We start from the raw sequence: 23,348 nt of genomic DNA, 5'->3' as shown, positions 1-23,348 counted from the left end.
AAATGCTTGGCATGGAGTATGGCACATAGCAAGGGCCCAGGAAATATTAACTCTTCCCTGCAGACAGGATAGACACAGAATTTGAAAGCTACACAGAGACCTCAAATATAATTTTGCTCGTTTCATTTGAAAATGAGGAAACTAAAGGCTAGAAAGGATAACGGACCCGTTCATGGTGTCACAATGATGTGATGGTGACACTGTGGCTGGGTCCCTGGTGTGTGGTCTCCCTAGTCAGGGCTTCTCTCCTCACCCCAGCCCCACTGTCTTCCCCCTACCTCCCCTCCTGCTCACCACCCCCCATCACCAGTCCTTACCCTCTGCCTGGGCTCGGTGGTTGTGGAGACCATGACGGAGTTGCAGATGGTTAGGGCGAGGAAGAAGTCAGCAATGGCGGAGGTGGAGGACAGGGAGGCTTTGGCAGGTCTGGCGTCCGACAAGGTCTCCAGCCACAGGGCAGCATCCCGCACCTTGCTCAGTAGGTTTTTATCTGGAGTTACATCTTTTTCCTGGGAGAGAAATGCCTCAGTGAGGGATTTTTCTGAAGGAACTGGGAAGGAAGTTTCCGCCAGCAGGTTTTCTGTATACCTGGTACATTGCATTGAAGAGTGCGTCCCCAAAATTCATGTCCACCCAGAACCCCAGGATGTGACCTTATTTGGAAATAAGGTCTTTGCAGATGTGATTAGTTAAGATGAGGCCAAACTGGAGTAGGCTGGGCTCTAATCAACCTAACTGGTGTCCTTATAGGAATAAGAGAAGATACAAACACACCCACAGTGGAATGATGGTCATGTGAAGACAGAAGCAAAATTGGAGTCATGCTGATGCAAGCCAAAGAATGCTGAGAATTGCTGACAAGTACCAGAGATTAGGAGAGAAGCATGGAACACAATCTCCCTCAGAGCCTCCAGAAGGACCCGACCCTGCTGACAACTTGATTTTGGATTCTGGCCTCCTGAACCATGAGAAAATAATCTTCTGTTGTTTAAAGCACCCCCAGCTCATGGCAGTGTGTCAGGGTAGCCCTGGGAAGCTCATATACCTGGGGAAAGGATGATAACCCCTTCCCGGCAGTTTTAGAGCCAAATGTGTCTTCCCTCCTGCAAGCCTGGTCACTTCAGAATCTCATTCAGTTCCTCCCTTTCTTCAGTTCCTCATTCTGTCAGTTTCCAGGTCCTGGCAGTTCTTTCCTCCCAGTGTCTTTCCCACAGTTCACTCACAGTTCCTGCTTCTTCCAGCCAGGCTCAGACCCTCTTGCTCCCAATCCTGAATTTCTGCTTCTAAGCTGATGCTGCCTCTCGCCTCTCTTCTTTCTAACCCTTCGAAAGTATCACTGCCAGTGCAATCTTCCTAAAATACCATTTTCCTCATGGTACTCTTGGTCTCAAAAACCCTTCACGAGATCGCCATTGTTAGAACGGTCAATTCCAAACTCCTCAATTCTCCCACAGTTTGCATTTCCACTCTTTACTTCCACCACTTCTCACCATGGGCGTCCAACTCAGCCCAGTGGTCCATGTGCTGCCTCCTGGACGCCTACTTCCCTTCTTTGTCTCTGATCACACTTTGAAAAGTCCTCTCCTGTCTACCAAAGTCCTACCTAAACTTCAATAATGGAGAAGAGCCCCATCTGGTCTTGAGACTGTATCCAGCCCATAATGAGTTCTCTTTCTTTGGAGCCACAATAGTGGAGCTCTTGATCTCAAAAGGTCCACAGGAGTCAGACAGGTAAGGTGAATGAGGGAAGTGGGTCAGGGGACAGATGAGGACACTGTGGGCATGGTGGGGGCTCTGAGACCTCTTAAGTCCTGCCCTATCTACAGGACAACTGCTCTGCCCAGTGAAGTTCTCCAGTGCTGCTCCACTTTGCCAAATCTCCTGATTTCTCAAGATAGAGGAGAGATGATCAGAGAGCTCCTGGCTTAAAACACACACACACACACACACACACACACACACACGCACACATCTGTGGGCTGGATCTGACCCACAGTTTTCCAATTTTCTACATCATTGTAGAAGTTATGTTTGTATCATCCCTTTGGAACTCACTTCATATTGACCTATATTTTAAATTCAGTGTTTCATCTTTTCAGTGATAAAGTAAAAGCCTCAAAGATAGAAACTGAGTTTTCCATGTGGTTGTATCTTTTAGAGCTCCAATTACAACTTCTTTTTTATACCGGAAGCTCAATGAATACCAACTTTCAATAGTTAGAAACAACAAAAGCAATTCCACAAAGAAGCTTCCACCTAAGACCATTTCTATTAGTGTTTGGAGTTCACAGTTACATTAAAACTTAGAAGAAAGAGAATCAGTGGTTGAAAAAGATGGACTGAGGGAACTTGAATGATTCAATCCTACATGTTCCTCATGTAGGATTGAGGACTAAGGAGCCAGCAGGCTTTCCGAACAAGAACCCAAGTCAAGATTTTTAGAAAATCCCATGGGAAAAGAGTTTCCAGACTGTGTTTTCTTTGACTGCCAAATCCAATGAGTCCAGATTTTCTTTTCTCTGTGGCTGTTGTACCAGATGAGAGCCACAGGAAGGAACCCTGGACACCCAGTTGAGGTGCTTATTGCAGGGAGATAGATAAATTGGACCCCCTCAAAATTAGAAGCTTTGGGGCTTCACAGGACTTTGTCAAGAAAGTGAAAAGGCAACCTACTCAATGGGAGAAAATATTTGGAAACCACACATCCAATCAAGGTTTAAAATCCAGAATATACAAAAAATTCTACAACTCAAGAATAAAAAGATAAACAACCCAATTTAAAAATGGGCAAAAGACTTGAATAGACATTTTTCCAAAGAGGAAATACAAATGGCAAAAAAGCACATGAAAAGATGGGTTAATATCACTAGCTATTAGGCAAATGCAAGTCAAAACCACAAGATGCAATTTCACACCTATTAGAATGGCCACTATTAAAAAAACAGAAAACTGCAAGTTTTGGAGAGGATGTGGAGAAATAGGAACACTCATTCACTGCTAGTGGGAATGTAAAACGGTGCAGCTGTTGTGGGAGACAGTTTGGCAGTTCCTCAGGAAGCTAAGTATAGACTTAGCTAGGTATGTACCCAGAGAAACTAAAGCAGGGACTCAAACAGACATTTGCACACCGATGTTCATAGTGGTATTATTCACAATTGCCAAAAGATGGAAGCAACCCAAGTGTCCATCAACTGAAGAATGAATAAACAAAATGTGGTATATACATACAGTGGAATATTACTCAGCTGTAATAAGGAATGAAGTCATGATACATGTGATAACATGGATGAACCTTGAGGACATTATGTTGACTGAAATAAGCCAGACACAAAAGGACAAATATTGTATGATCTCACTGATATGAACTAATTGTAATAAGCAAGTTCATAGAGTTAAAATCTAGAATATAGGTTACCAGGAGATAGAATGGGGTTAAAGAATGGGGAGCTGATGCTTAATTTGTGTAGAAATTCTATTTACGTTGATTGTAAATGTTTGGAATTGGATGGTGGTGATGGTAACACATTATTGTGAGTGTAATTAACATTCCTGAATTATGTTCATGAATGTGGTTAAAAGGGTGAAGTTTTGGGTCATGTTTGTTACTAGGAGGAAAGTTAGAAGATAAAATGGGACTGTATAACACAGTGAAGCCTGTTGTGGACAATGACTGTGGTTAATAGAATAGATATAAGAATGTTCTTTCACAAATTATAACAAATGTGACACTCTTACAAGGTGTTAGTAATAGGGAGGTATATGGGAAAAATACACCTAATGTAAACTATGGATTAATGTTGACAGTACTATTTTAACATTCTTTCATCAATTGTAACAAAGGTACCACACCCATGAAAAGTGTCAATAATAGGAGGGCATGAGGGAATGTTGTATTTTTTACATGACTTCTATGTAAACCTACAGCTTCTCTAATTAAAAAAAATAACAATAATTAAAAAAAAACTATGGTAAGTGAAGGAAACTAGACACAAAGTACCACATATTGTATGATTCCATTTATATAAAATGTAAATATAAGTCAATCTATAGAGGCAGAATTAGATTAGTGGTGCTGTAGGTCTGGGGAAGGATAGAGTGATTGTGAGGTGACTGCTAAGGCATGATTGTATACTTTGGCTGGATTGTAAGGTATGTGGAAATATCTCAATAAAACTGCTTCATAAAAAATCTTAATTGAAAGAGAGAGGCTGACTTGACCATTGTCACTCAGTGAGCCACCATTAAGCCAAAATCAGAATTCAGACCCCTTGACTGACAGTCTAGGGTTTTTCCTTCCTGTGGTCACCATGAAGTAGTTTCCCTGACTTCTCAGTTACATGCTCCTTTATTAATGCTTCTCTGCAAACTCCTTTAACCAGATTTCAGGGACCATCCAATGCCTGCCATCAGTTTACTGACACTACTCAAGGAAATGTGAACACATTTCTCATCATATTAGTGACAGCTTCTATTCACTTCGTGCTTTTTATATGACAGGTCATCTGCTACTTTATTCCTGCAGGAGCCCTACATGTCAGGCACTATTATCCTCCCAGCTTCTTCGGTATTTCAGATGAGGGAACTGATGCTCAGGAAGTTAAGTGTCTTGCCCAAGGTCACACAGTAAGTGGGGGAGATCCCTTAAGTTGATTCCAGACAAGCTGACTCCTGAGTTCATGCTCGTTACCCCAGCCAGGGAAGGTCCCCTTCTGAGTGTGCCAAAAGCTTGGTGTCTGGCATTGCAAGCACACCGATGGGCTTGTATATCTCACCCTTAGAGCCCAGCAGGCAGTCCATGAGATTATAAAGGGGAAAACGAGAATCTCCTCTTTTCAGGAAATGGATTTCCTTTTTGGGGGTACATAAAAGGGATGCCTTTAACACATATCACAGATGCCCAGGGTTGGCAGCAAGCTTGGAGACCCTTGAAGCCAAATCCCCCATTTTCCTGATGATGAAACCGAGTCCCAGCGAGGAGGGGAGTGAACTGCTCAAGATCGCACAGTGAATGAGGGTGGGAACTAGAACAGCGCTCACTCTGCCTGACTTCCAGCCTCTGAGGACACCAGGGGAATGTGGTGCCGCAGTCAGGCAACTCCAGGGGATCTGCAGGCTCTGACTTCACGAACAGGTCAAAACTCAGATCTCTGGGAAGAGCGTGAGTGGGAAGTCCATTACCCTGGGATGGAAGCATTGAGAACCTCAAGGCTAAATCCAGACAAAGAGGGTTCCTCTCCCCCGGGCCAGCAGAGACTCCTCTTTGCAGGCAAGCAGCTGGCATGTAGCTGCACTCTTTCTGACTACAACCTCCAGGAGGAGCTGACCCTGCATTGGGTCCTGCACCTGAAGGGTAGCTGTGAATTCTTCAATCTTGCATTCACAGTGCCAATGACGGTGTAACTCTGCAGTAGAGCCATTTGCCCCAATTTAAGTTTAGAAATTGTCAGTTTTGGTAATAGCTGAACCTCTCCCAAATGTTGGTAAAGTTTCGTTGCATGATAAGAAAAAGAAAGAAATAGAAAAGTTTTGCTCCGAGCCATGCAAGTTCCTTCATTATGTATTACCAAACTGTGATGCAGTTACCGTGATCAACCCGTTATTTACTTGATGTTCCTTTACCTTCTAGACTATAAGTACCACGAGGGCAGAGACAGTCTACCAATGTGTCCCCAGTGCCCAGCAGACTGCAGGTGCTCAAAAACATTTGTTGACTGACTACTTTCTAGGACCCACGCTACCTCATCACTGATTGCCTAATGGGGTCTCCTTGTTAAGACTCTTCTTGAGTATATTTCCATTCACTCACTCAGCGATGCATTTAAAAAAAATCTCTTCCACAGAGGGCCTCCCTCTTCTTGGCGCTTGGCTGCAGACCCAACCTGTAGGTGTTAACAGCAGACGCCAGCTTAACCTTTATCCAGTCACTGCAGCCTTGTCTCTGCAGGGCCCGTTCTTCATGCCTCCCTTTGCCCAGAGCCCACTGGTTTCCTGTCTGGTCCATTAACATTTAAGAACTTGGCATTCAGGACACTTAAGAAGAAAGAAGGCCCACCTTTGGGCTCTTTGGCCAGGGCATTTCTCTGAAGGAAAGAAGTATAAATTTGTGGGAAGACCAGTGGTTCGAAACAGGGCTTTGTGGCTGCCAGGTGCACAAATGATTGTATTTCTTTCTATTGCAGCACAAATACAATGCATACAAACTGACTTTGAGGAAGGTGATCTATGACCTCACACACAAAATCATTATTATTATCATTTATTGACAGCGCATAGCAAAGTCAACACTTTGATAAATGTTTTCACATACATCATTTAAGCATCCTAGCAACATTGAGATAGTTATTTTCCCCTCCCATTTTAATAAGGAGGAAAAAGAAGCAAATCGAAATAAGTAACTTGTCCAAGGTGATATCTCAGTAAAAGAGCTGTGACTTGAACCCACTTGAACCCATTTCAGCCTAATGCCAAAGGGCAACCGCTAAGCACTATGCCAGCACTTCTTAAACTTTGGCCTGTACAAAAGTCACCTGGGGATCTTGCAAAATGCAGAGTTAAATGTGGTAGGTCTGGGGTGGGGCCTGAGCTTCTGTGTTTCTAATGGGCTCCCTGGTGATCCTGATGCTGTGGATCTGAGGTGCATGGTTTGAGCAGCGGGGATCTATGCCCCATGGCCACCCGAGTGCTACCACTTCCACTTCCTTTCTGGCTGGCCTGTGTTCCCACCTAGGAGGCCGGGAAACACAGGCCAAACTCCACTCTACCACTACCCGCTCAATTTTAATCACAACTCACTTGAATCCACTTTGGTGATTATCACTAGTTGGGGCAGTGGTTTGTCACTCTAAGAATCCACAGAACCAGTGGTGTAAGTGAACAGCCACCCTGGCAGCTAGGTCTGGAGGAAACCCTACCTGGTATGATTCCTTTTAAATCTCCCATCTACTCTTCACCTGTCCCCAACCTGCACCGTTCTTTCCAGCCACTCCTAACAACCCCAATTCTCCATCTCGTTTGTGTAGACTGTATTCTGCACTCTCTACCCACTAGCTGGTCTTTTCTTTCTTCCAGTTAACTTTTAATCGCTCAAAATTCAGCTTGGGTGCTAAGCCTTCCTGGAAGCCTTCCTGATGCCCCAGTCTGATGTAGGTGCACCTCTTTGGTGCCCCTAGAGTACCCTGCACCCATTTGCACAGCACTGAGAGCCCTGTCCTGTACTCCCTGTTGACTCAATGGCCTTGCAAGGGTAGAGTTTTCCACCTCCCAGGCACAGTGTTACTGCTATCGTGGGCCCCCATTTGGGACCCTGAAGATCAAAAGAAGCTCGACTGAGATATATTTCATCTGTTTCTGCCGTGCGTGGTCATGTCACTTCCAAAAATACTTTGTGTGGTTGGCTAATTAAATCAGAACTTTTATCTAACTTCACAGTGGGAGTGTGTATATGGTCTGTCCTCGCCAATCTGGAGCAGACTAGAAATGCTGCAAGAAGCTCTTCCAAAGAAACAAAGAAAGGAAAAGATTAAGAAAGCAGAAGGCCAGTGACACCACCTTCACTTTTCCCTACTGTATTCTCTCAGGAGCTGTGGGAAGAGGGCATGCCCACAGATGGGGTTGGGACACATGCAAATGAAAATTTTATGACCAGGAAATGATTCTTTGACCTCATGGTTCCAGGAAACATTTTGCAAGGTGGCACTTCTAAACAAATGCTCTCTACACAAATCTTGGCTGCTTTTCATTTTCCATTAAGTAAACATTGGCTTACAACTCACTACTTTCCTAAGTTTGTTATCCCCACCTTAAAGCACAAATTTTATGGCAGGCAATTAGATGATAATAATTGATGTTTCCTTGGTCTTTGCAGTGAAAGGAAAAAAAAACTTTTTTTTTTGCTGTTCCATTGAGTTTTGTTTTATTTTTGGTTTAGAGTAAAGGGTCAAGGAAATCAATGAAGGGCTTCTTGAGAACATGGTGGAATGTAGCAGTCATGATGGGTGGGTGCCAAGAAATGGCTCAGATAAGACTAGAAGCCAGGTGGGCTGGTGAAGGAGGGTGCAGCAGACAGGTGGAAGGTTAGGCAAGCTTAGAGAGGTTCCAAGAGCCTGCCAAGAATGAGTGGGGCCCCAGGAGACCAGTTGGGGGTTGCCATAAAAGCTCTCTAGGGATTAACTCAAGGATCTGTTACTCCAGCCACAGATGTTAGACCAGTTGGGTCAGAGTCTTTTAAGGCAGCAGTCATCATCCCCTTCGAAGATACCTATTTGAGCTCAGTGAGGACTAATTCTTGTTGAACACTGGTCTGCTTAGAGAGGTTCTCAGTTTTGCTTGCTCACTAGGATGATAAGAGAGAAAAAATATGAATGTTCAGGCCCTACCTTAGACCAAATATACCAGAATCTGAGGATAGGTCTTGGTCATTGTATTTTGTGAAAACCTTCTAGATGATTTAATGTATAGCCAGGGTAGAGAACCATTGGCTTAGAGAAAAAACAAACAACACCCATTTCCTCTTTATGTCATCAGATATAAGAACCTTTTTTTCCCAAGGCAGGCAGCCTTCTTTTAGAAAGATCATTTAAAACTCTATCTAGAATACACACTTTTAAGAATTAAATCCTCCAAATAAGGCAAATTAATCCTAATTTTAAAGATGGGTAAAATTGAGGCTTCCGGTTCATTTGTTGTCCAAAGTCACAGAGCCAAAATACATGGTGGGGCTGAGATTTAAACCTGGGGCATTTAAACCCAAATATGCCAAATTCACAGCTGGAAGGGATTCTGTAGTTTCAACAAGCAATGCTATTTGATTTTCAGAAAAACACGGTGAGAGTTGTAAGAAAAGTATTCAGAGGTGATCCAATAATAGAGGTTTTTTTTTTTAGTGGTTAACATTTTTATTATAAAAAGAGCTCTTAAAAATGCTAAGAGCACAGAAGAGCAAAAGGCAAAATAAAAAGGTCATACACAGTCATTTCATATGAGAAATATAATAGGCACATATATATCACTGTTAACTAAAGAATATAAATTAAAATAAAAATGAGAGTTTTTACATATCAAAGAAGCAATTTTCAAAGTATATCATATATAATTTTGGCTAACTTCAAAGAGTCTTTAAAATGTTAAAATCTTTGTCTCTAATTGGTAGAATTTATCCTACAGAAACAAACATTAAAGTAAAAAAATAAGGTGAACAAATTTTCAACAATAGAGTTTTAACTAGTTGCTTAAGGTTACCCAGTGTGCCAGGAGTAGAGCTAAACCCTGAACCTACGTTTCCTGACTCTAAGCCCAGTGCCTTCCGTAATAACTGCTGGAGGATACTATTGCCCAGTCACCAAGTATATTTAGCAGTCCATAAAGAGAGCATGTCACCATCCTCACCAACTCAGGCAATAAGAATTGGGACTTAAGTGAATTTCCTTATTGCTCTGGAGTGAACTCAGCCAGAACTCGCCTTTGAACCCACCTGCTAGGGCAGAACGATGACATCAGGATCTAAGATACCTCTGGGGAATAACGTGTCCCTCTAGCTGGCCAGTAGCTAATGGCCCTGCATGAAAAGTCACACTGGCTGGCTCCAGGTTGCAGTTTTCCAGGATACAGAGATTTTTCAAGCAGAACAAGGAGTAGGGAATCTGTTTGTGCCCCAGCTGAGATTCACAAAGGAATGCCTCTTTTTCTGCATCATCTGGGCTGAGGGAGACATTCCCAGGCACAAGGGGTGCACAAGGTATTTAGAACTGGAAGGTGCCGAAAGACACGGAGACGGCACGACTCAGAATCTACGCCCAGCAAGAATTCATTAAATTCATTTTGCAAATATTTAGGTAAAGAGCTGGAGGATATTATATTCAGAGGGTTCAGAATTAAATTAAAGGAAGATTTGACAACATGCATGTCCTGTTGTTGTCTCACTTGGGAAAATCCAAAAGAAAACAAACAAAAAACTTCCCTAAGGCATCTGTGGACCATTCCTCTTGTATGTCTATGAGAGTCATACGTTTTAACATTGTTATTGCTTCTATCTTTGATAATATCGTGTTTTTGTGAATTGACACTAACACAAGACAGTGAACTTAACTTTGTATTCACCGGAAGTAATAAATAACAACTCAGAACACACTTACCCAGAGTTTGCTCTTTGTCCCAGTCAGAAAACATAGTTCTTGATTATGAATACTAGGTAGCAACATAGAAAAATGCTTTTGATATTAGATTAAGCTAAAAAATTCTGGACCTACTATTTATATGAACTGTGATTGCAGCAATGTTAACATATATGTGGCTACGTGTGTGCATGTGTTTTCCTGGGAGAAATGAAATGAAATGAAATTCACCAAAACCCAATTTTTTTTTAATAATGGGATAATAGCACATTAGATCTTATCTACTATTATGTTTCTTTTGTTCAAGAAAACTAGGCTCTCTGTGGCCTTTTCTGTAAGTTCGAAAGATTACAGCCAACATATCTTATTGTTCCCTGGAGAAATAACACGTGGAGGAAAGAGGAATGGGATGGGAGTGAGAAGACCCAATTCTGGCCTTGAATTCAGGGAATGCTGTGGAATCGTGGGGAAGGAACTCACTTTCTTTCCCTGCTATCTGGATGCTTACTGGTCCTAACAGATCAATGTGAGGAGGTCATACAGAAAGCCCTGGACCAAAAGTCGCAAACTTGAATGCCCATTGGGGCCAGGCAGGTAACCTGAGGGGATTAAGTGGGCTGGGTAATTTTAACATAAGGGTTCTTCATTTAACAACCACTGAAGCCTATTGTTGATTACCACAGAAAGTACAGTCTCCCATTTTTCTTAAAACACATAAGCCTTACAGGCTTATTTTTTGTTTTCCCACTTTGAAAGAAACATGGGCATGACAGATATTTTTCTTTCCTCTTAACTGTAATATTTGAAAAACATGGCTAATGATAAATGGTGCCAGTGCTTGGCTCAGTTATGGGAATAAATAGGGAACTGTGGGGTCTGTGATGAACCGAAGACCTCATTTCCCCATCTAAGTGGCACCAGCTCCTTAACACGAGCCAATTATTGCCATGAAGAAATGTTGGCTTAGTGTGGGGAACTTTTCCAGTTCTATTTTTTTAAAAGGGAAGCTGGAAATCTATATTTTATAAGAAATTCCCAATTTATATAAACATTGACAAACTTTTCAAATGAAAAAGTGTTGTATGTGCCCAACATAACACCTGTGGACAACTCATAGGAACATGGATGGCCATTTTGAGAGCTCCTTGGGGTTATACAGTCTTCTCTCTTCCATGTCCCAGAGCCTCTCCCATCTCTCCCACTGTAGGACCCTTGCAACTCAAAAGGGAAAAGGCAGGGACTTACTATGGGGCTGCTGAAGGCCACCGGAGGCTGTGAGCTTTCCCAGCGCCCCATGGACCTCTGTCGGGAGTGGCCCTGGATGGGCACGCGGGCACTCTGGCACCTTCGCAGAGGCTGGGCACCTCCCTGGCTTCTCATAGTTGCTGGGCCTGAGGCCCATCTGGCTGGGAAGGACAGGCACTGGTACTGGGTCCACTCTTCACCGTCCGAGTCCAGCTCCTTTGGGGTCTCCAGTCGCTTGGCTGCAAGAAAGGAATCTTATTATTGCACAGTCATACATTGGCTGCACCCTAACTGGGGAGAATCCCAGACCATGAGGGTAAGGGAAAAAGCACAGGCAGGGTCTTGGCTGCTTTGGAAAACTGCAAATGGGGCTACTGTGACTGGAGAAAGAGGGGTGCAACGAAGCCACAGAGATTCAAATCCTGGCTCCACCAATTACTACTTATGTGACTTTGAACTTTGACTTAACCTATGCCCCTATTTCCTCAGTTTGGGGTTTTAAAAATGTACCTCATTCATAGGGTTGTTTTAGAAGACTTAATGGAATAAGATGTTATAGTTATTAGCACACTCTAAGTACTGGTAATGGTGTTACTATTAATACTGTTATTAAAAAGAGATCAGAAGCTCCCATGCAAATGCTTAACCACCACAATGACAAGGAAGCTAGGACAGCCCTTAATATCTCTTCTATTCTTTTTCCATCTCTCCCACCCAGTAAAAATGAATGCTGCTCCCTTGAGAGCTTCTTCTCTTAGAAAGTGTGGGTGTGGGTGTGTGTATGGGTGTGTGTGTGGGGGGGAAGTAAGGGATGGGGTGACTGCAGGAACCAGGTCAGTTTTACAGCCCACCTTCTGTTTATGCAGGAGAACAGGCCAGGCATTTTACAGCTGTATCTGCTAAGTCGAAACTTTGCCTCAGTGACAACCCAAGAGATCAGCTAGCATGGAAGGCATTTCTGGGTGGGTGGAATCTGACCGTGAGCCTAGACCTGTCCTGACATCTCAGGTAAGGTGACTGGAGACATTCTTGAGCCCCTTTTAACAGATAGAAACCCCGCAAGTAAATGTCATCAGACAGAGATCAACGGGAGGGTTACCACAGAGGATATCACCCTGAGTATTCATGAGCAACTTGCCGAAATGCCACCCTGCACGTGTGGGGAGGCTGGATAGTGTCTTTCATCACCTATTCTCTTAGGAGAACAGGGCATTTCTGGTGAGAAAGATGGGTGGATGCCCTCGGGAGCCCCTCCTACCATTTTCTTGGTGAGAAAACTCGCTGCCTATGATGGTACAACGGCGGAACACCATCCTGTTCTCGGTTAGGGTCCCCGTCTTGTCAGAGAAGATGTACTGGATCTGGCCCAGGTCCTCAGTAATGTTGAGGGCTCGGCACTGAATGGACAAATCCGACTCTTCGTCATACAGGTCGAGGTCATTGTGCAGGAAGAAGACTTGCCCAAGCTTCACCAGCTCGACGGACACGTACAGAGAGATTGGGATCATCACCTGAGGGGAGATGGATTCTTGTTATCTTAAAAACCAGGCTGGTTCCCTGTCTGGAGACTGTCAGTTGTGGAGAGCAAAGGCAGTTCATGGGAAACTGAGGCCAGCTCACTTTCCCTGAGAAATTAAAGGCCGATGACGTCAGGCCTCCTTTGGAAACTGGTTGGAATTCTTAGGAGAATCTGAAATCTTCCACCAGGGAGGCAAACAGAGTCCAGTACGAAATAGGCACTCCCCAGGGGTTGGTTTGATGACTGAGCTGGAGAGGAGGGAGACTTAGTGCCTCAGTTCCGAGTCCCCTCACCCCCCTCGGACCTCTCTGCCACCGACGGCTGCCACCTGCTATTGCAGTGGTTCAGACCCACTCCGATGACTGTGCACAGACTCAGCACCACACTGTCCTAGGTCCTGGAAGTGGTAGTGACCAGAACAAGATCCCTGGCCTTGCAGGCCTCACATGCTTGTGGGAGGACATAGAGAGTAAACAAACAAGTAAGTGTATAGGGGGTGGGGATCAGTCTTCTGAAGAACAAACAAAAGAGTAAAGAGGGTAAAGAGCGATGGCTGGGAGGGACTCTCATTTATGGTGACCTTTGAGCAGAGCCGTGGAGGAAATGAGGGCGAGGGAGTCAGGAGAACCTCTGTGGGCAGAGCATTCTGGCAGAGGGGAAGGTGGGGCCAAGGCTGGGAGTTTGAGAAGTAGTCGTAAGCAGGCCTTGTGGTTGGAAGAGCACGAATGAGGAGGGGAGGGCTAGGAGACGAGCATGGAAGGATTCAGGGTCCAGATCACTCAGGCCCTGCTTTGAGCAGACGTGAACCTGCTGGAGGATTCTGGGCAGAAAAGGGATATGATCTGACTCACATTTATAAAGGATGACTCTGCTAAATGAATGAATGAATGAATGATTAGAAAAGGTCCACCAAAAAGAGGACAATGAAACACCCTCAAGCACTACAAGAAATCTAATGTAGATGGAGTTTCATCAACACAATACTAAGATTACTTTCATCTTTTCCTGGATTGTAATTTCTTAAAGGCATGACGATTATTTTATCCATCTCTTTATCCCTTCCTGCCTCATATCTTGTGGAGGGCTGTAAGTTTTTATCTCCTCTATAGGGACAGTTCTGTTCTTTTCCCTCTCAAACTATCAAAAGTTAAAACACTAACCTGTGACTTATTTTTCTCACTGCTGGGGGCTTGATGTAGCTCTCTGCTATACGTTATTGTCTTCTGTTCTCAGGTCATTAGTGTTTTACCTGTTCTATATCTGGGAAAGGGACAGGCATGCATGGGTCACTGCTGTAATCTTACTCTTAAGTAGAAAAGCCCGACAAAAGTTTTCCTCCAGCTGTCATATGGGGTAGTCCTCTCCCTACGCAAGGCTGGCCCTGGACATTACTCTAAATGCAAAATACTTCCTAAGACTGAAAAGAAAGCCACAAACATTTCCCCATCTTAGTCCAGTTAGTTCTTTCTTGGGTCTTGCATTGAGTTTTTCTTATCTTGCAAAGTCGTAGGACTATTGGGTCCCTAATTGGGGAGGGGAGTGGGGGGGGCAGATTCCTACCTGGAGCAAGATGATCATTGTGAGGAACATGTAGAAGCCCTGGAGGGCAAGGGGAAGGAAGCCACCTGTGACATCTGGCACGTCGAAGGGGGGATGCTCTTCAAAGGTCCCATTCCAGAGGCTGTTACCTGAGAGGAGGCAGACACAGAGAGGAGGCCTCCACTTAGTCTTGAAGCTGGTCAATTTCATCGGCCCTTGAAACACTCCTGGAAATGGGTGTGCTTCGGGAAACCTGGCCTCAGTCTGTATGAGTGACTCTGAGTGTATGTGACATTTAGCTCTATTTTCCAAGTTTCAATCTCTTTATAGGCATTAAGTTTGGGCAAAGAAAGAAGGGGTGCCAAGCATGAGATTACTTACATTTTAATGAAGCCCTGAAATATAAGGCTTGGAAAGAGAGAAGCGGACACATGATCTTTTCAGTTTTGTGTGGGAAGTGCATGGCAAAGGAATCTAGACAGACCTGCCCCCTAACCACCCTTCCTCCCCCATGCATCTGTCTGTCCATCCATCTGTCCATCCACCCACCCAACATTTATTATATTCAGAAGGAGTCAGCCCTAGCTCTTGTCCTTCAGGAGTTCCTGAGTTAGGGAGACAGACAAGGAAGAGGACAAATCCCATGCAGTGTGAGGGGTGCTACGACAGAGCCTGAGAGGTGTAAGAGCACATGGCGACAGTGCTAGATGCAGAGAGAACCTCTGTTTCCTTGTCTGCAAAATAGGGATAATAACACCCATTATCTAAGGATTATGTGAGATGAGGTGTGCCTAGCACTGCTACCAAACTCTCTGAACCTGTCTCATCTGTTAACCAAGGGGTTTCTGTGAGAACAGAATAATCTGATGTGTATAATGCTCTTACCCCAGTGATTTGCATGTGGTACATGCTCAATAAACACTAATTGCCTTTCTCAGCCCTGGGGTGGGAACCATAGGGAATAAAAGGCCTAGGGAATGCTGCACTGCCTGAAGACCCTTCCTTAGTGAGGGGGATGAACCAATTGCTATTGCATGTGGCTAAGGAAAGGAGACTTTCAGGCAGGAGGCAATTTGAAGGTAACATAATGACCACCAAATGACTAAGGACTGCTGGCCTTTGGAGGAGCCAGATGATTCCACAGGAGAAGTCACAGAAGGCTGCCTGGAGGAGGAGGCTTGGGCAGGTGTTGGGTGGTCAGAATGGTCTGGGGAGGGCACTCTGGGCAAAAAAAAAAGAGGAAATGCCACCTTTATGAAATCAAAGTAAACATATTGTAAATAGCTCTGTAATGGCTCTCAAGAGCTTTCACCTCCCACAAGGACTGTGCTTAAAAAGATGTCAACAGAGGCCTGTTGCTGTGCGTGAGTCATCATTCTCAGATAGACTGGAATTCTGCCCCACCCCCATTACTTTCTCAATTTATTTATTACTTTGGGGAATCTGCCAAGCTGATTCTGGCTTGCTTGTACATTATCTCTCTGGGTGACCTTTTATTCATTAACTCCCTGTCTCTGGAAACAGAGCAAGATGATCTCTCATGTCCTTTCCAGCTTGCACATTCCCTGGAAAATGTGTCCTGAAGCAGAGGAAACAGTTCCTGCAGCATCTTCCTTGCCTGCTTCCCTCCCCTTCTTGGGGCCCTCCTCATGGTGGGTGTCACCCTCACACAGTGCTGTCAGACACGAGCAGCCTGGGAAGCCTTTGAATTAGAAACTCCAGGCAGCCCACAGGACTTAACCCAATCATCTCGACTGTGGTGGCGCCTGAAAGCTCTCTGAGCCCTGGGAGGATTTTAGCTTTCAGACATGATCTTTTCAATAAAGACAGTGATGGGTACGACCTGCTTAAGGCAAGTAAAGAGCAAACACCATTGCTGCTCACAGGTTTGGGGCCGGCAGGGGGTCCTGGACTCAGCACATGAGTCCTCCCTCTGGACTTCCCCTGCTTCCTTTTGGGGTCTCCTGTAGGGCCCTGAGAACCATCCTTAGCATTAGGCTGTAGAAGGGGAGCAGTGGCTCAGAGCGCCAAAGAAAGTCCTTCTTTGCCTCCACATCACTCCTGTTTAAAGCCTCAGTTGTGGTTGAATTGTACCCTCCCTACCCTCAAACAGATGTGTCAAGGTCCAAACCCCCAGAGCCTCAGCATGTGAATTTATTTGGAAAAGGGGTCACTTCAGATAGGATTAACTTAAACTGAGGCCAAACTAGAGTAGGGTGGGGCCTGATCCAATATGTCTATGCCCTCATAAGAAGAGGAAATTTGGACACACAGACAGAGGGGAGAGCTCTGTGTAATGACTGAGGATGGCCGGCAAGCCACTGGCAGAAGCCGGGAGAGAGACGTGGAACACATTCTCCTACAGACTTCAGAGGGAGCACGGCCCTACTCACACCTTGATTTCGGACTTTCAGCCCCCAGAACTGTGAGACAACCCGTTTCTGTTGTTTTAAGCCACACAGTTTGTGGTAGTTGATTGCAGCATCCCTAGGAAACATTAGACACCCTCCGTGGCTCCAGGCTTACAGTGGTTGTAGAACTTGGCGGCAGCCTGATTCTGATTAGGTCTCCATTCCTGGCCTCGCAATAGCCAACAGTCAACTGTTCCTCTGCATAAATTATCCTCTTTTCCATCTCTGTTCTTTGCTCAGGCCGACCCTGGGGCCAAGAATGGCCTTTCTCTTTCTCCTCACAGCTGCCTGCCTTACCCTGCCCCTATCCTTGCCCCTGCCACCGACCTCCCCTGGTGAACTCTTACTCCATTTGGAAATCAGTTCTAGGACCCCCCTCTTCATAAAAGACTCCCCCCTCCTTGGTGCTCCTGCAAGACTTGTTGAATATCGGCCCCCTCCTCCAAGCTGTCATATCCTAATCCCCAGGCCCTGACCCTGTGAATATGTTACTTTACATGGCAAAAGGGACTTTGCAGATGTGCTTAAGTTAAGGATTGAGATGAGTAGATTATCCCGGATTATCTGGTTGGACCCAATGTAAACACAAGTGTCCTTCTCAAAGGGAGGCAGAGGGAGATAGCACTCCAGAAGAGAAGGCGAGGGAAGCAGATCGGAGGATGCATTTTGAGGAGGGAGAAAGCGGTCACAATCCAAGGAATCCAGGTGGTTGCTAGAAGCTGACACAGACGAGGAAACAGACCCTCCCCCCAAACAACCCCCCGAAGAAGCAGCCCTGCGACATCTTGGTCTTAAGCTCTTTAAATAGCTTTCAGACTTTTGACTCCCAGAATGGTAAGTGATTAAATTCGTGTTATTCTGAACCAGTAAACTTGCAGTACTTTGTGACTTCAGCAATAGGAAACTAATACAGAACCGTGAGCAGCCCAAACTGAGCAGGGCAAATTGTACTATTGATCCCATTCATGTGTTAGATTCTCTCTGGCTAAATTATGAGTTCTTTGAGGACCAACCCATTTTATAGAGGAGGAAACTGAGGCTCAGAGAGTTGAGGCAATTTTCCCAAAGAAACAGAATGCTATTGTGCTGTTGTTCTTTCCAGAAGATTCCTTACCTATGGCCCCAATAAGGCACATGAGGAAGAGGAGTCCGATGCAGAAGAAGATGTCTATGTTCATGCGCCGCTCGATCTTGCTGCGTTTGTAGCGTGGGCCGCTGTTATTCAGCATGGCTTTTGTCTCGTGGCCTTTGAAAGAAAATGGGGAAATCAGTCTCTGGGCCCCTTTTTGCCTCTGGCCTGGATTGCACCCTCAGCTCTTCTCATGGGAGCTTATGAGAAAAAAAATGAGGCTTTGTTTTCTAACCAGAACCACCTGTCCTGCTTCAGGGAGGTTGCTGAGAACAGCTAGAGAGGCCTCACTTAATTTGTCAGTGGGTATTTATTGAGCACTTCCTATGTGCCAGGCACTGCAGTGGACCCTGGCAGAGCTACCATGCACAGGTTGTACAGGTTGTACACTGCACAACTCTAGAAGGTAACCCTCATTTTGTAGTCACTGTAGATTTTTAAGTTTATTAGGACAAATTTCTGGCAAATGGCAGTAAGCTGTTTTGAGGAAGGGTTGCCTTTTTCTAATTTGTGCAAAGGCACTGTTATGACTTAGCAGTGGAATACAGTGATGAGATGAGTAAGACAGATGCTCACATTCTGGTGAAAATACACAAGGAAACACACACATAAGAAAGTTATAGTTACTAGTAAGCTCCATGAAGTAAATAATAAAAAGGGGGGTAAGGCAGATAAGATATGATCATGAGGGCTTCTCAGAGGAGGTGACATTTAAGCAAAAGCCTCAAGGGAGAAAGAAGAGTGGATGGAAGATGGTTTAAGGCTGAGGAACAGTATGTGCAAAGGCCCTGTGGCAAGAGAGTGCTTGGGGCTAGTCGTTTTCATACTTGCTTCCTTGGTGGTGCCTAAGATATTGCCTGTGCACGGGCCTTAACCCCAAGGAGCTGCACTCCTACCTTGCAGTTCTGCATAAAATTTTGTTCAAAGAAAGAAAAATAAAGCTTGAAAACCACCAATCTCATCCAGTCACCTCATTTTCAGCAAGGGAAACTAAAGACTAGAAAGAAGACGGTCACTGCCCCAAGTGAAAGAAGACATTAACATTAGAACCAAAACGAGAACTCAGGGTTCTGATTCCCAGTCTGTTTTTCCTTCCACCAACTTGTAATACTCTCTTTCCAATTTTTAAGAAAATAGGCCCTTAATAATAATCCCAGAGGTAAAGAAATGGGCACCGGAGGTCACAGCTGGTGGTGGCAGCACCAGGATGCCAATCTGGGTGGTCTCGCTCCAGAGACCCCCCCCCCACTCAGCACCAATAGGCTATCCTAGAACTCCAGCAGTGGCTTAAACAATATTTGCTGACTGAATGAGCCAATGCATGGTTACCAGATTGCTTTGCTTCTCCTGGGAGGCTGCCAGCTTAGACAGTCTCAGCCACCGAAGGCTCTGCTAAGAACCCACCTTCTCCTGGGCACACTCTCTGTCAGCCTAGGCTGACTTCTTCCTTTTCTGAAGCATTTAGAGGAGCTGCCAAAGCTTAATAAATGCTTTCAGGCAACATTTTTCAGATCGCATGAACATTTACATTCCTTCTCTCTTTTTGTGAGCAAGGTTAGTATTCCCATTTTACAAATGAGGAGCAGAGGCTCTGAGAGGGAGAGTTACTGCCCTAGGCCTCCCTGCTTGGGAGGAGCAGAACCAGCCTGGAGAGTATGTCCTTCAACGCCCAGCCTGGGCTGGGTGGGTGAGCTGACTGTCTAGGTTGGCTCCCAGCCTGTGTTTCACGCCTCTAGTTCCCTGGTCTAGAGCGCTTTTCCTGCCCCACCTACCTTGGAGGAAACTTCTTGTTCTTTGAGTCTCATCTAAAAGCTAGTTCCTCCAGACATTGTGCTAAGCCCTTTTCATAGACAATCTCATTTGAAATCTTACCCTGTGACATAGGAACTAATAGACCCCTTTGTGTTGAAAGTTTAGTGCAAATGCTCAGACTCACAACCCCTCAGACTAAGGTAGGTGACCCTGCTGTGAGCCCCCATGGCGCCCCACGCTGCCCCCTCCTCAGCCCAGCCCCAGTCCGTAGTAAATGCCTGACTCATTGCCTGTCACCCCTGCTGGATGACATGCTCCATCATGCCAAGGACTGTGCCCAAATTTCCCCTGGGTGCAACAGGGCTTAGAACACAGAGGGAACCTAAATATACAGAGAATGAGTTCATTAGTAGATATTTATAAATCAGGTTGAGTAAAGTTTAGAGAGGAGGGGAGAACAGTAATTGCCTCACTTTAGAGAATAAATAACAACAAAACTGACAAATACTCAGTGCTGGGCCTTGGGCTGAGCCTTTGACATGAAGTTTCTTCTAAAATCACCACAAAAGCCCAAGAGCTAGCTACTATTCTTATCCCCATTTTAAAGGGGAAGAAGCCAAGGTTTAGAGATTGCAAGCTTCTTGCCCAGCGTCACATGGCTAATTGCTGCGAGTTGAGCTGAGAATTGTCTTCAGGCAGAGCCCTTCCTTTGGGGCTGCTGAATTTTAACTACTCGGCATATGCCTCAGCAGCCAAATTGGAAAATGCCAGTCACATATTTTCTGCGCAAAATTAAAGAAAACCAATACATCGGCTCCAGCAGCAAATGCTGTTTAGCTGGTTGCTTTGTGGATTCAAAGTGGCAACAAAACAGTAGGAGCAAACAAACTCCAGGCTTAATAAATTAGACTCAAGTCGCTGCAGTTGCAAGAGCATTTCCCACAGTGCAAGGAACCAGGCAGACGGTGCTGATGGAACGTGGCCTCTCTGCCCCGCTGGGGCTCACGCCACACAAGGAGGAGCCCTCCCGCTCCTCACCTTCTGAGAACCTCAGTGGATCCCTCTGTTCTTTTGGTGAGAGTTGGGCTCAAGGGGAGGCCGTACTGGGTAGTGTTTAGAACATGGCCTCTTGAGTCAGACAGAGCTGGGCTCTGCAGATGCTTGACTCTGGGTTACAGGGAGTTACTCTCAGTAGGTATGTGGCCTTGGGTGAATTAAACTCTTTGTACTTTAATTTCCTAATCTGCAAAATGGAGCATAATGGTTGTGTGTATCTGGGAGGGTGTGTGTGTGTGAATCAATATACATAAAACACCCAAATCAGTTCCTGGTACACAGTAGGAGCTTAATACATGCATTCTATTACATTTTTATGATGGCTGTCATCATCATCATGGCAGCTGGAAGGAGCACATGCATCCACGCTGGGTTTCTTCCTTCTGGAAAGCTCATCTTGACCTTTCTGGGCTTTGGGATTTGAGCTGATTGTGTTTTGTCCTTCAGTATTATTAAGGGTGAGATGTTAACTCCAGATCAGTCATTCAAAACTGGGGGTGATTTTGCCCTCCACCCTTTGGCAACATCTCAAAAAATTTTTGGTTGTCACACTGTGTGGGGGCCGGTGGGAGGTTGCTACTGGCATCTAGTGGGTGGAGACCAGGGAGGCTGCAGGAGAGTCTCCAACAACAAAGAATCATCCAGTCTAAATTGTTGATGGTTCTTAGGTTGCAAAATCCTGATCTAGATAATAACACTGAAAACAATTATAACCATTTTTCCTCACATTTTTTGAGAGCCCATATGTGCCAAACATTGTGCTAAGCCCTTTTCACAGACAATCTCATTTGAAATCTTATTACCCTATGACATAGGAACTAATAGTCCCCTTTGTGTTGAAAGTTTAGTGCAAATGCTCAGGAACACGCAGCAAGCCAGTGGATTTCACCTCCACTGGCTCCTGGAGCCACTGCTAACCCTCTCTCCAAATCTGCCCTTTCATATACTATCACCCACTCATGGTTTCTTCTTTGCCTCTGTTTCGGCAGAGAAGCAAAGCTCTAAATCTTTAAATCTACTTTTCTTCTTTTCTTTTCCTTCCTTCCTTCCTTCCTTCTTTCCTTCCTCTCTTTCTCTCTTTCTCTCTTTCTTTTGTGGGGTGGGGAATTGCTAGAGGTTTCATTTTCAGTAGGTCTTCCAAATAGTGTTGAACTCCATTGCCAATGGCCCATGAAAGCAGTCACCTGAAATGCCAAATGCAACCCCCTCCCTGAAATTAGGGACAGTTAGCTAGATCATGATATTATTAAAAAACAAATCTGTGTTCCTTTGACAATCCCCCAAAGTGAATATTAGGGCAGGTCAATGTTTAAATGCTCTTCTATGTCCATGAAAACTGCGGTCCTACTCACACTAAAACACATCAAACCAAACTGAACAACAAATAAGCAAGCAAAATATTCCAGAGTGTTTCAGGACCATTAATGGATAGGCAACTGAAAGAAATGTATTCTGGAGCCTTCTAGTGAAGGCAGACACTCCAGGGAGACACCGTTTCCTCAACAGTAGAAGGAGAAGTCATTTAGTTGCTCATTTAACAGATATTTATTGAGGTGTCCCCAAGCATTGAGTGCTGGGAACTGAGGATACAGCAGTCACAAGAGTGTCCTCCAAAGCTTTAGATTTCATTGTGTTGTTATCACCTTTTCTTCTCATTGGAAATCAAAATCAAAGTGAGCAAAGGAGATAGACCACCATATCTGGAGCAATAAAATTAATAATGAAAATAATAGAAATATACGTGCAAAAACAACTGCTAGAACTATTGAGCTCACTTAGCTAGACACAGTGCTGGGTGCTTTACATGTGTTGGGTCATTTGATCCCATGGATGCTCTGTGAGGCAGATTCAAATATTCTGCTCATTTTACAGGAGAGGAAATTGAGCCCCCACCACCCACCCCCCCAAAAAAAAAGGTGAAGTTGCTAGTTTGTTCAGGTTATTCCCTGGGCTCAAGAAGACACACTCCATCTTGTCTTAGTGGTGAAAGAACTTGGATTCCCTCTCCCTGTCTTGCTTGGAGGAATGATTTAACTGGAACTGTGTGTCACAGTGGCTCATTCAGTTCACACGAGACTTGCAGCCTCAGTTTGCTTGGCTGAGAGATGGAAAGTTCCATGACTACCTCTTAGATGTGTGGTGTAGCCCTGCTGAGATGGATTTGGAGGAGGGAATGTTAGAGGGAGGATAAAGTGAAGGGACAAAGGAAACAATGACCTGTGTAGATGACAATGCCGATGGCCACCTCGGTGTTCCTGATGGTGCAGCCTCGCAGCAGAAGACTTTCACTGCCGAAGCCGGTCCTGGTCTGGTCGGGATGTTCCCTGGAGATGAGGAAAGACAGGGGGTGGTTTGGTCGCCTCATGGTCACAGAGCTAGAACTGTTGAATGAACACGGTCCCTCTCCTTCTTGTTCAGAGGAATAATACTAACTCGGATTCTAATCTCCTCCATGTTCTAGTTCATCTACTTTTTGCTCCCAGAAGGTCTGGATGGAGTTTGGACCATCAGAAGGGGACCGTCCAGCCCTGTGGAATCATCACCTCCTACATAAAAGGCAGGGCTCTGTGCTGAAAAACTTCGGCTTC

The 23,348-nt window shown here is 44.9% G+C and overlaps 1 protein-coding gene across 1 annotated transcript in view; it reads right to left on the bottom strand.

Annotated features, from left to right (window-relative positions):
• The window catches only part of ATP10B (ATPase phospholipid transporting 10B (putative)), a 242,972-nt gene that overhangs the window by 49,772 nt on the left and 169,852 nt on the right, over positions 1–23,348 (bottom strand). Inside the window, 6 exon segments of the mRNA XM_037799283.1 lie at positions 318–509; positions 11,355–11,593; positions 12,613–12,865; positions 14,434–14,561; positions 17,938–18,069; positions 22,978–23,084. Coding sequence (XP_037655211.1) covers positions 318–509; positions 11,355–11,593; positions 12,613–12,865; positions 14,434–14,561; positions 17,938–18,069; positions 22,978–23,084 — 1,051 coding nt within the window.

The sequence above is a fragment of the Choloepus didactylus genome, chromosome 11 (genome assembly GCF_015220235.1).
Source record: "Choloepus didactylus isolate mChoDid1 chromosome 11, mChoDid1.pri, whole genome shotgun sequence".
Taxonomy (NCBI): domain Eukaryota; kingdom Metazoa; phylum Chordata; class Mammalia; order Pilosa; family Megalonychidae; genus Choloepus; species Choloepus didactylus.
The sequence above is the reverse complement of the archived record's forward strand: the minus strand, read 5'-3'. Positions and strand labels throughout refer to the sequence as shown.